Genomic DNA, 12,642 nt, shown 5'->3' with positions numbered 1-12,642 from the left:
CCACCTTCGCTCGTTTAGAAGGGGTCCCTCCCTTACCCACTCCACTGCGGAATCTCCCTGAGGGTGACCCATCACGATCTTCGCCATATCCGATGCACGACGTCTTGGTCCTGACTGAGCAGCGATGCCAAATCAGCAGTAACGGCGGTAACAAGATGTTCGCCCAGGACCTATAGAGGTGACTGGCTTGCCCCGGGGACACGCGGGGCTTGCCTGAAATGTACTTTGACACTCCAACTACACCCCTGATGACGTGCCTCCCTGAACCTTCTCCTGAAGAGGGCGACCCCTCCAGCGAGATCAGAGCACCTCGGTGCCGGTCTCCGTTTTCCGAGAAGGTCTTGCTGGGCCCAGTGGCCCGCTTTTGGTTTTTATGTTAACTTGGTTGTTTCTGTTGATTCCACATGGCGGGACTCGTCGCAATGACAATGGAGCCACTGTGGCTGTGGGTGGGGGAGGGGGAGCATGGGGGGTCTGGAGGGCAGGGGTCCGCTAGGCCTGAAAACGGTGGGAAGGCACACAGAGGATGCAGAGATGGTAGCTTAGACCTATAACACAATATATATTGGCCTCTCCAAATGTGACACAACGCATAGCATGGGAATGCCCCCCTAATCATTCACCTCCCATGAGGGACACTAAACTACTTTCCTTAAATGTACGGGGTCTAAACTCCCCAAACAAGCGCAAACAAATATGGCGCTACATCTTACACCATGACCAAGATGTTATAATGCTGCAGGAGACCCACCTGATGAAGGCAGACCTATACCGCATGGCGTATCCGAAATATCCCCACCGATACTGGGCATATGCCCCCTCTAAGACACTGGGAGTGGGGGTACTGTGCAAGGCCAACTACTACACCACAGCTGATGCTACTTAATGTTTATGCCCCAAACACTGCCTAGGACGTGTACATTATGCGCGTGCTAGCTGAACAGCTCAAATGGGGGATGAGGGCTTAGTGGTATGCGGGGACTTCAGTTCGGTCTGGGACCCTACACTTGACATGAGTAACATGACATTTCACACCACTGGTGCAATGTCGGCGCACCTCAATAGGGACATTGAAGAATGGGGCCTGGTAGATGCCTGGAGATACAAACACCCTGACGTACGGGACTACTCCTATTACTCGCCTGTGCACACTTCCTATTCGCACATTGATTACGTCTTTGTCACACCTTCCCTCCTTACATGCCTGCGCTGAGCAAAACTCTCAGATATCTCCATCTCCAACCATGCTCATCTCGAACTCACATGGGAAGATCGGTCCTCTCCGCCGGCCTACCCTCCCAGGTGGCACATACCCACGCATCTGCTATAGGATCCGGTAGTTGTGGAAGAGATACGAAAGAGCATCACTGAATACTTTCATCTCAACACCTCTCCCGAGAGATCTCTACAAACACTGTGGGGTGGGTTCAAATCGACGATTTGGGTCATGATAACCTCTATTGCCATAGCTTGACAGAGGGAAGCGAAACTAGTAAAATCTAAACTCACCGCAGAGATCAAGCTGCTAGAGCATCGGACAAGGAGGCCCCTACCCGACGTATTAAAAGGTAGCTAGCCATATTGCGTGGCCAGCTGCGTGCCCATCGCGTGGGAAATGCAGAGAGCGCCTTGCTGACACTGTAGCAGAAATACTATGCAGGAGGGATAAAGTGGGAAGGCTACTGGCTCGTAAACTGCTGCAGCGCCAGGTGCAAACACACATTGCCAAAATGCAGACATGTGCCACTGCTTGGATGACAGCAGAAAAGGACAAATCCGAGACTACTATCAGCGACTCTATTCTCGTGAAGACCCCTCCCCCACGAGACTCCACTCTTACCTCGCGGACTGAGAGTGGGAACCCTTGTCCACACACCACACGTCTCTCCTAGACAGCCCCATCACAGCAGAAGAACTCTGTACCGCCGTTAAGGGTCTTACCCTGGGCAAAGCCCCAGGACCGGATGAGCTACCTGTGCTTTTTTATCGTTCCTTTTTCCCACAAATGCAGGAACACCTCCTGCGTCTGTATAATCCCTTCACGGACGACACGGGCCTCACCCCCACCATAGCAATGGCCAAGATCTCCCTTATCCAAAAGTCAGGCAAGGACCTGGCGCAGGGTTCCTCTTACCGCCCGATAGCCCTGCACAATACGGATGCCAAAAGTTTTACCAAAATATTAGCCACGCGCCTTGACCCCTACCTTCCTGGCCTCATCAGTCCCGACCAGGTGGGGTTTATCTGCCACCGGCAGGGCGCGTACAACATCCGCTGTATAGCACACCTTGTCGAAAAGCTTAGCGCCTGAATATCCCCATGTGCCTTCTCTTGCTTGATGGGGAGAAGACATTTGACAGGGTAGACTGGTCCTATCTCGGCACTGTGCTGACTAAGATTGGCCTTGGGCAGGACTTTATCTCGAAGATCATGGCATTGTATGTGGCCCCAACAGTTTGCATTCGGGTAAATGGGCGGGCTACAGGACCGATATCACTGCACCGGGGAACAAGGCAGGGGTGCCCACTGTCGCCCCTGCTTTTCACACTAGCGGTGGAACCTTTGGCCATTCGAGTGACAGAGCTAGAGGAGATTAAGGGCTTAACCCTTGGAGGCCAAGTCCACAAGATTAACTTGTTTGCTGATGACCTCCTGCTTACGCGGACTCAACCTGAACTTTCACTTCCATGTGTGGTGGAAAGCCTACAAGCCTTTGAAGCGGTTTCCGGCTTCAAAATCAATATCTCTAAATCATTTGTCCTCAACGTCAATATCCCAGCCCCCAAGGCTAGTGTACTACAGGGCCTGTGTACTACAGGGCCTGACCCCCTTTTAATGGACGGCAGACTCCATCAGGCAGTTGGGGCTTCAGATCACCCCTGCGCTTGCCTCCTGTTCGTGCACAAACTGGGCGAACCTCCGGCGTTGAGTATTAGCAGACCTACAGAGGTGGAAGCCCCTCCATATTTCTTGGCTGGGACGCATCAATATTATTAAAATGAACATCTTACCACGGGTTCTATACCTATTTCAGGCACTGACAACCCAGATCCTAGGATATCCAGAGGCTACAGGGCGACCTGCATGCTTTTGTGTGGAATGGGAAACGGCTGAGGGTAGCGCACTCACTATTGATGCACCCACATGATACAGGAGGCCTGCCGTACCCAAACCTGCAGAAATACTATTAGGCAGCCCACTTGCGATACATCTCCAAGTGGGTCATGCGGGAGAGTTAGGAGCATTGGTTCCACATGGACCATGCAGTGGCATGCCGGCCATTGCGGGACCTTGTTTGGCTGCCTAAACAAGCCTGACCTCGAAGTGCATATGTCGGGGCACCCACCAAAACAGTCCTTGAGTTCTGGGATAAAATTGCGGTTAAAAAGGGGCTGACTTTTTTTATGTCCCCAATCATCCCCATTGCACGTAATCCAGAATTCTGCCCGGGCCTCCCAACACAGGCGTTCAGTAGATAAAGCACAAATTTTTTGTAGGGGATGACATTAAAACATTTGATATGTGCCAGTCCGATTATGCAGCATCAGTACATGCAACTAAGGCACTGGCTCTCTGCCCCCGAAATTCGTATGGCGGCAACACGCCCCCTCACTCTATTCGAGAAGCGGGCCTTGAGGGCACCCGAGGGCTAATTTCTAAAACCTATCAGGTGCGGCAGCATTTGATCCCGATGCTTGTTCATAAATATCAGACTGCCTGGCAGGACGCCACCCTGGGAATGATCTCTCCTAAACAGTGGGATAAGTTATGGCAGGACATCCCCAAAAGGTATCAAAGCCTTACCACCCGTGAAACTGCATATAAGCTAATGCTCCAATGGTACCAAACACCTTCTCGTCTTGCTACTATTTACCGCACAACCTCCAACCTCTGCTGGCATTGTGGGAAGGAGGAAGGCACTCTATATCACATATGGTGGTCTTGCCAGGTAATAACTACCTTTGGAAGGAGGTCCTGGGACACAACAAGGGCATCGTGGAGTACCCGATCCCACATCTGCAACACGTGATAATACTAGGCATACGTCCCTCTACACTGGCGGCAATGACCGGGCGGACTGGGCCCTCATAAGCCACTTACTCCTAGCAGCGCGCCAGCTTACAGCGTGTACATAGAAACAAACCTCAGCCCCCTCAGTGGCCCAATGGTTCGTCACAGTGTGGCACATATTGGCAATGGAGAGACTCTCTCATAATATCGCAAACACTGAAAAGAAAATCCAACGCGTCTGGCAGTCACTGATATCTTATTTAATGTCCATTGAGTTCACTTGCTTTAGCCCCCCGAGGCTAAGGGCCCTTCAACTCTTCCCAACGATTGACCAACACCTTCACTAAGCCCCCGCGAATGGTTCCGGAGGCTCTGGACAATGACTCCCCCTCTCCCACCCCCCCACACATTTTAGTGCACAGAACCACTGGACGTCCCATGCCACATACCACGCCGCAGCTTGCATCGCCTCTGTTTAATTGTTGTTACTTGTTTTTCTCTTTTTACTTTCTCTTAACGCCACCCTGGTCATAGGAACACGCACAAATTCTAACGCATAGTACATCTGACACAGTGGGCTAACAAGCCTATCAAGGGATGCCTGGGGGCAGATCCACCTGTTGGGGTGCGATCACGCTTCTCGACATCTCACTCTTGCCTGCACCTTTCCGGGGCTCCTGACCACTGAACTTACATGTCCCTGATTATACTGCATCAACCCAGCTGGAAGGCCCTTCTGCAGCTTGTTTAGCCTGCGTACAATATTTGACTCTACGCGGCCGGCCCGGAGTGGTTGTAGGCAACTTGCTGTGTATTTGCTGATTTCCCAGATGACTCTGTCAGTCTCTACGCTGCCGGCCCCGCCAGGGTTGTAGGTATCACACTGTGTTCCCTATTGATTGCCTTTAATAAAGGTTTTTTAAACTGGAAAAAAAGAAATACGTACATTGATGGCTTGGGTGATAAAGAGTGAAAATAGCCTGTTTGGTGAAGGGAGCGCTTTTATTGAACTTAAATGTAATATATTTACTACGGTGAAACCAGAAACAGTGACGCTAACGTTTATACAATATAATAGGGCAAACGTATTTGTTGTATATCATTATTTACATGTATGAAGTGGTTGCCGACAACTTTCTTAATCTCAGTAATTTACATTCTACTGAACATGCTCAGTTTGAAACTCTCATCAAGCCAATCATTACCAGGTGTATTTTATGTGAATGTGTTCAAGAATGATGAAATGTCTTCAATGTATGTCTTCAGTCAGCACAATGTGATACTTGTCTTACACGCAGTAACACTCTTTTGTTTACCCTTCTGGCAGCATGCCACATATTGGAGTGCCCGAATGGTTTGGCTCAAGATGTGATAAACACTATAGGGCAGGCCTTTGAGCTCCGCTTCAAGCAGTATTTGAAGAATCCTGTCGCTTTGATGGATTCCACTGACAGGTAAGAGTGGCAGCCGTCTGGGGCCTTGGACTTGCTTGTTTGTCCCTTTACTCCTAGTATCAATGTTTGGAATGACCATGCAGGCACACAGTGCCTATCAGCACTTTGGCCTAAAATTAGGCCAGTGAATACCCAGGCCGAAGTGACATCACATTAAGGGACTGCAGTCAGGTGATTTGTGATATACCCATCTCTTCAACAGAGACCAATGGAATCACCAGACAACTGAACCTAAGCAATACAGATATAACTGAAACAGTTCCTACTTTCACTGAACTGCATAGAAACACAGCATGATCTTATATGATAAAGAAGCCTATGTTTAGTCCTTATTTTCATTACAATAGATCTAGTGTGAAGGCTTGATTTCAATGAGTTCTTAAACCATAGGTTTCATATTGATTACTGAGGAAGATAGCATATTGTTGCAGGCAGGCACGAGTATCCCAAATGTACTCATATCTGTTCAATGCATTATTTTACCTTCCCCTGACTCGTGGGTGCATTATTTGACCTTCCCCTCTCTCCGGGGTTATAACATGTCCTAATCATACATAGAAAATTAAAGTGAAGGTGTGCAGTGAAATTCATGCTTACTAAAACTGGAAATAAGTGTATGGTTAACTGGCCTACTGGGGAATGAACATCTGTCCGGTTCCAATTAAGATCACAATTGCTCATCTCTGGTATCTTTGTATGAACTATAAGGTAAACCTCAGAGAAAGTGTGAGGTGTTATGTGAGTGACAACACAACCAAACAATACACTTAACAATAAAATAACTTTAACGTCCACACCAGGTTTAATTAACAAGGTAGGACTTTACCCAGTAAATACCTAAAAACGAAATTGGAAAAATAGGGGCAATAACCAGAAAGTGAGAAACGTAAAACAGAACAAGCATCTGCAATGCAACAGGTCTTGCATTTTTAGTGAGTTTGAGCTATTGGCATTGTAAATGACAATGCATTTTATTTATGTTTTGGTTTTTAAAATATAACAAAAGGCATTGGGCCCGATTCACAAAAGTAATCTGAGACAAAATCCTATCTTTACGACTTTTGGTATTCACAAAAGGCATTTAGGAGTAGTAAGGTTAGATTCCTAACTTTACTACTCCTAAACTGAGACAAAATCGTAACTTTACGACTTTCGGTATTCACAAAAGGCATTTAGGAGTAGTAAAGTTAGGAATCCTAATTTTACTACTCCTAAATGCCTTTTGTGAATACCAAAAGACGTAAAGTTACGATTTTGTCTCAGATTACGTTTGTGAATTGGGCCCATTGTCATTTACAATGCCAAAAGCTTAAACTCTCGCTAATAGCTTAAACTCTCGCTAATACGAGACCTATTGCATTCCAAATGCTTGTTTAAAAGTTTATGTGGGTGTTGTGAGGGGGGTTGCAAACAGAAGGTAGCAGAATGAACACAGACTGGGAGGGTGTGGGGAAGCAAAACTGATGGTGCTGGCGTGGGGAAGCAAAAATTATGGCGCGGTTGGGGAAGGGGCACAGAGGGCATAGGGAAGCAACCGATCGAGCAATGTGGCGGGCAGGGGGAGAAAAGCAAATGAGCTAAAGCAATGTTAAGCTGGGGATGAAAGCACCCCCTTTAGAGGTAATCTGAGCCAAAGAGCAAAGCACAGTGAGCTGCCATTTTGGAACTGGAGAACTGCTCATTAAAGTGCTCCAATACCTTCCGGTCGTGTTCGTGCTTGCGGGAGAGTGTATCCAAAGAGACATATGCAGCTAAAGCGTTTCTTTCTTTTTTGGATCCATTTCACAGAGAAACAAATTGAGAAAAGAGAGTAAGAGCCCTTGGTTGAAGTCATGGTTTTTAGCAGGCGAGCGGAGGAACAAACCTAAAGCAAATTCATGTTTACAATGGATGTTCGTTCAGAAAATAAACACACCAGATCTAGCAGAATTTAAACACCCCCTTTGACCGCCCTATAGGCATCGCTTAGTTGCCCCCTTCTGTCTCCCATGGCCTCTGAAGAGCTCCCCATTTGCTTTGAGTTAAACAAGCCAGTGGTCCCAACTGCACATGAGAGACCCTCCTGCAGTAAGAGAAACTCATTAAAGAAAATAGTGCTTACAAACTAAAGAAGACGTACCATGTAACAGCTGAAGTAAAAGGGTCAGTACTCATGGGAGGTTACAAATGAAGACAAGGCAGAACTAAGGAGGGACTAACAAGGCTAATAACAAATCAGAAAACAGAATTTACGAAGGACAATGACACAAGCCAATGACAAATATTGGCGGATAGTGGGCGGCGCTTCAAGTACATACTTCAATACAGCATGGCTCGCAGAGCAGTGCATGCGCTGCCCAAGCTCGACCTCAAAATACAGTCGCTGTCTCATAAACACCCACTAGGGTGCATCAGTGCCTTGATGTTGTTTGTTAAATAAGCACCAGTCAGTCTTGTGAAGGCTTGTCATAATTCAGAAGGGCTGGTTATCATTCAGCTAACTTGATTTGTTGCACGTTCCTTCCCTGATTGGGCTGTTATAGAAAGGTTCCGAAGAGTTTTCAAACTTGGGCCCATATTTACAAACAAGGCATGCTGCGTTGCGTGACAGGGAGGGAGCAGGAGAGCGCCATATCTACAGAGATATGAATCTCTCCTCCCGTCTCCCTAGCACCAGTGATGATTTTAGCTGCTGGTAACCAAGCACTCACCTTAGCGCCATAGCACTAGGGTGCATGCCTGATTCTAACAGAGGGTTTCTACAGGAAGGGTAACCTGCCTGTACAAAATATTATGCTAAGGCACACTCTAGAACTTTTCCTACTTTCTATGTGTGCTGCAAAGTGCAGCACACATGCAAAATCGGAAAAGAAAGGAGAAATAAAAACATTTCTCCTCTTAACTTCTCCTTTTAAATGGCATTAACTTTTGGCACTAAAACCTGTCTACAATTGTTTGTGGATAGGGTTTTACATCGAAAGGTATAGGATGTAGAATGGGAATGACCATGTACCACCCATGTAATGCCTCCTTGGTGCTAAGTAACGCAAAGCAGTGCATCACGCTGCTTTGCGATACTTTCAGGGTACTTTCCAGCGCAAAAAGAAAATTACGAGAAACCATTTTGTGCTAGTTAGCATCACTTTTGTGATGCTAACCCAGCACAAAATGTTAGTAAATCTACCCCTTGGAACACTATTCAGACACTGCTGGGTGAGTATCAAAGCGCTTAACCTACTTGGACATCTTTTGGTGACGTCTGCAACCACACAGGTCTGCGGTTTTTCATTTTTTTTGGATATGAATCTTTTTAATTTATAAAAGAATTAAAGGAAGAATAAACAGACCGTATACGCGGACAGTATCATATAGAGACCAATACACCCACAATTCCCTCCCCATAATTGAAACCTGTGTCATAACAGATAGAAGTCGTACAGGGTACAATGGCAAGACGCCCACTGTTAATTGTATAGATGAGCTATGAGAAGGAAGAAGTCAGAACTATAACGGGTAATGTAAAAGGGAAGGGGAGAGTAAGAGCCAAGAAATATAAAGTCACTGAGATTCGGAATGTGTGTGTGCTGTGAAAGACAAAGCTGTGGGTCTGCAGCCGATGGTTGGAAATCTGTGGAAAGGGCCGCAGGGACCCTGGGTACTGCCCTACAAATGGGTGGGTGGAGAGTCAGTGGGATGCCCCGCTGCCATAAGGAGTTAAACTGTGTCAGATCATCTGCAAATATTCTGTTAATATGTCTAGGAAATTGGGTGGTGTAGCAGGATCGGAGGGAGTGTCAGCCCGAAGGCCAGAGAAAGCGAGAAATCTGGGGGTAAACCTGTCACACTCTTTCAAACTTTAGGGTGAGCCATATAGCAACAGATATGTGTTCCTGGTCGTTCAGGCAGTAGATCAAACATTCATGTGGGGAAACAGTCCGAACACCATGGTCTGAAACACCCATGTTCCGACTAAGCAAGCTCTACCACGCATGCCTTAACCACGTATATGCGTGGTTAAGGCAGTGCTCCGTCTAGCTGCAGGAAGACGGAAGCAGGAAGACGCAACGGTGAGGTAAGTGGGTTGTTTTCTTTTTTAAAGGGCTGGGAGGGGGTCGGGGTAGGTTTTAGGGCAGTGGAAGGGGTTGGGGTAGTTTAACCTCTTCTGTGCCCATGACGAGATAGTCTTGTCATGGAGCACGGTCGCGCTGTGCCCATGACGAGACTATCTCGTCATGAAACCCACCCGCGTGGGAAACGCCCGGCACAGGAGGGGGAAAGGGCGTGGCACCGAAGGGGTTAAGGGACAGCGCTGTGGGGTCGAGGTAGTGTAAGTTAGGGTGCAGGGTTTTAGGCTTTAGGGCAGTAGGAGGTGAATGGAAAGTTGGGTCAGTTTTTAGGGTGGGGAGTCGGGGTAGGTTTAAGGGCAGTGCAAGGGGTTGAGGTAGTTAAAGGGACAGTGCAGGGGGTGGCGGGCCGGGTAGTGTAGGGTTTTAGGCCTTAGAGCAGTGGGAGGGGAATGGGTAGTTGGGCTAATTTTTAGCGCTGGGAGGGAGTTGGGTAGGTTTTAGGGCAGTGGAAGGGGTTGGGGTAGTTTAATGGGCAGCACAGGTGGGGACGGGGGTCAGGGTAGTGTAATCTAGGGTGCAAGGTTTTAGGCCTTAGGGCAGTGGGAGGGAAAATGGGTAGTTGGGTTAGTTTTTAGGGCGGAGAGTCGAGGTATGTTTTAGGGCAGTGGAAGAGGTTGGGGTAGGTAAAGGGACAGCGGGCTGGGTAGTGTAGGGTTTTAGGCCTTAGGGCAGAGGGAGGGGAATGGGAAGTTGGGGTAGTTTTTAGCGCTGGGAGGGAGTCAGGGTAGGTTTTAGGGCAGTGGAATCGGTTGGGGTAGTTTAAGGGACAGTGCAGGGGGGACAGGGAGTAACTTAGGGTGCAGGGTTTTAGGCCTTAGGGCAGTGGGAGGGAAATGGGTAATTGGGTCAGTTTTTAGGGTGGTTTCGGGGTAGGTTTTAGTGCAGTGGAAGGGATTGGGGTAGTTTAAGGGGCAGCGCTGGGCGGGTTAGTGTAGGGTTTTATGCCCTAGGGCATATGGGTAGTTTTTAGGGCTGGGAGGGGGACGGGGTAGGTTTTAGAGCAGTGGTTGGGGAAGTTTAAGGGACAGCACAGAGGTATGGAGGGCATGGTAGTGTAAGTTAGGGTGCAGTGTTTTAGGCCTTAGGGCAGTGGGAGGGGAATGGGTAGTTGGGTTAGTTTTTAGGGCGGGGTTAAGGGTAGGTTTTAAGGCAGTGGAAGTGGTTCCTTAGCCACACATACCCCTTTACCATTCATGCCTATACCACATAATTTCCTGGTAAAGGCATGCGTGGTAAAGGAATGCATGGTTAAGACGCATTCATGCTTGGGCTGCATGGTAGAGGCATGAGCGGTAAAACCATTTGTGCTTCTACCATACAACCAATCATATGCAGCTGTGACTGTCATACTCTCTAGCCTATCCTCCTGATCATTTAGCCAGTAGATCAAACATTCATTTGCAGCCAGTGCTTAATTTGCAAAACAATGTGTGCCGGGGCTCTTGTCAGGAGGCAACTGCAGCTTGTACCACATATTCCCCATCCTGTCAATTATTGTAACAACACAAATACTAACATCCACACTCCTACAAGTGTGACAATTCAGACTGTTTCAGCTATAAGAATGGCTTGGGAGGCAGGTGATTTTTTATGTATAATGAGTTAAAAATTAACTGTTGTTGGGGTCATCTCTACATTTGCCAGATAGCCCCACCTTGTGGCACTCTGTCACAGGCCCAGTGCTGACAATTAAGTGCTGATGCCGAACACCGGAAACCACCGGCTCAAATTAAGCAGTGTGTGCAGCTGGGACTGTCTTACTCTCTAGCCAGTCCTCCTGAGTCGGGGCAGTGAGTGTGGACCACCGGCTGAGAATGCATAGTGTAGCCACAGATGAGATTGAGAGTATTCAGCTGAATTGGTGGAAGGCAAGAGTTGCCAGTCCACGGGCATCATGTAGAATCACCAGCGGAGCTAGGAGGATGTGTGGTGCGGCCAAGAGTGCATCATAGAAGGGGACTGACCCAGACCCAGAGAGTCTTGAGTGCAGGACAAAAGAATGCGTAGTATGTCGCAGTCCAGACCGTGGTATCGCCAACAGTCCTACGCGGGTGTCATCCGTGCCCTGTGTAATTTAGCTGAAGAGCTGGAGCAGTCTTGTAAAATCTTAAAAAAGCAAAACTTAATCTGGCTCATTGCCTGCTATGAGAAGCAATGAGCCGTGACCAATGTGCCAGAGACTAGTCAATTTGTAGTCGAGTCTGCCATCAACTCAGGAGAAGGCGTTCCAGCGGCTCAGAAAACAATCTGGCCACCAGAAGACCATAAAGTATGGAAATCTGCTTGTTAAATGTGCCCCATTACACCAAGTTAGTGTGAAGAGAGGATGGAGGAGAGGACCAAACCCCCAAAGCGTGGTTGTGAGCAGAGGCAATGTTGGAGCCAGAGATACCTCCAGATCTGGGAGTGTAGAAGGTGGAATTCAGCAGTAAGGCTCTCACAGGGTATAGGAGCATCCTCAGTCAATAGGTGGTGTATCTCCATAAATCCCCATGCGGATCCAATACAGCCAAGACTGTGGTGCGGGGTCAATAGTAATGGATCCATTGGGCCAATGGGGCAGACTAGTGTGAAGAATGCTGTGTTCCTTCAGGAGGGTATGAGTTGTTTTCCAGACCGCATCTATCTGTAGTTGCATGGGGTTACATTGGTCTTGCGACACCTGCGGACCTGTATACAGAACTGAGATGAATTGTGTGCACACACGGACCTGCATACAGAACCAAGTGACATTTTGTAGGTGTCGGCGATCTTGACCGCATGAAGCAATTTGTTGTGCAGGCATAGGTGGTACACCATCTATGACAAGTGCTGGGCCCTGTAATAGGTCCGAAAACGAGGAAGGAGCAGGTCCCCAGAGGACATGGTGGCATAAGGCTTAGTAGATGCCATTCTCGAGGACTAAGGGCCTCAAATAATTTGTGGATGATGGAGTCAATTTGTGAGAGGAGGCTAGCCGGAATAATAAAAAGGAAGCACCCCAAACAGCAAACAGGTAGTTTAACCTCAGGGCTGTGACAATCTTGATGGTTTGGAATCTTCCCCTAGAGAGAAAGTTGAAGCACCAACTA

General features: G+C 48.0%; 1 protein-coding gene across 1 annotated transcript in view; it reads left to right on the top strand.

Moving 5' to 3' along the window:
- SHC4 (SHC adaptor protein 4) overlaps window positions 1-12,642 on the top strand; it is a 316,130-nt gene that overhangs the window by 230,484 nt on the left and 73,004 nt on the right. Inside the window, exon 7 of the mRNA XM_085644213.1 lies at window positions 5,339-5,465. Coding sequence (XP_085500339.1) covers window positions 5,339-5,465 — 127 coding nt within the window. The remainder of the gene's footprint in view (window positions 1-5,338; window positions 5,466-12,642) is intronic.

Source organism: Triturus cristatus, chromosome 3_1, assembly GCF_964204655.1.
Source record: "Triturus cristatus chromosome 3_1, aTriCri1.1, whole genome shotgun sequence".
Classification (NCBI taxonomy): Eukaryota; Metazoa; Chordata; class Amphibia; order Caudata; family Salamandridae; genus Triturus; species Triturus cristatus.
This window is presented reverse-complemented; position numbering and strand designations above follow the sequence as displayed.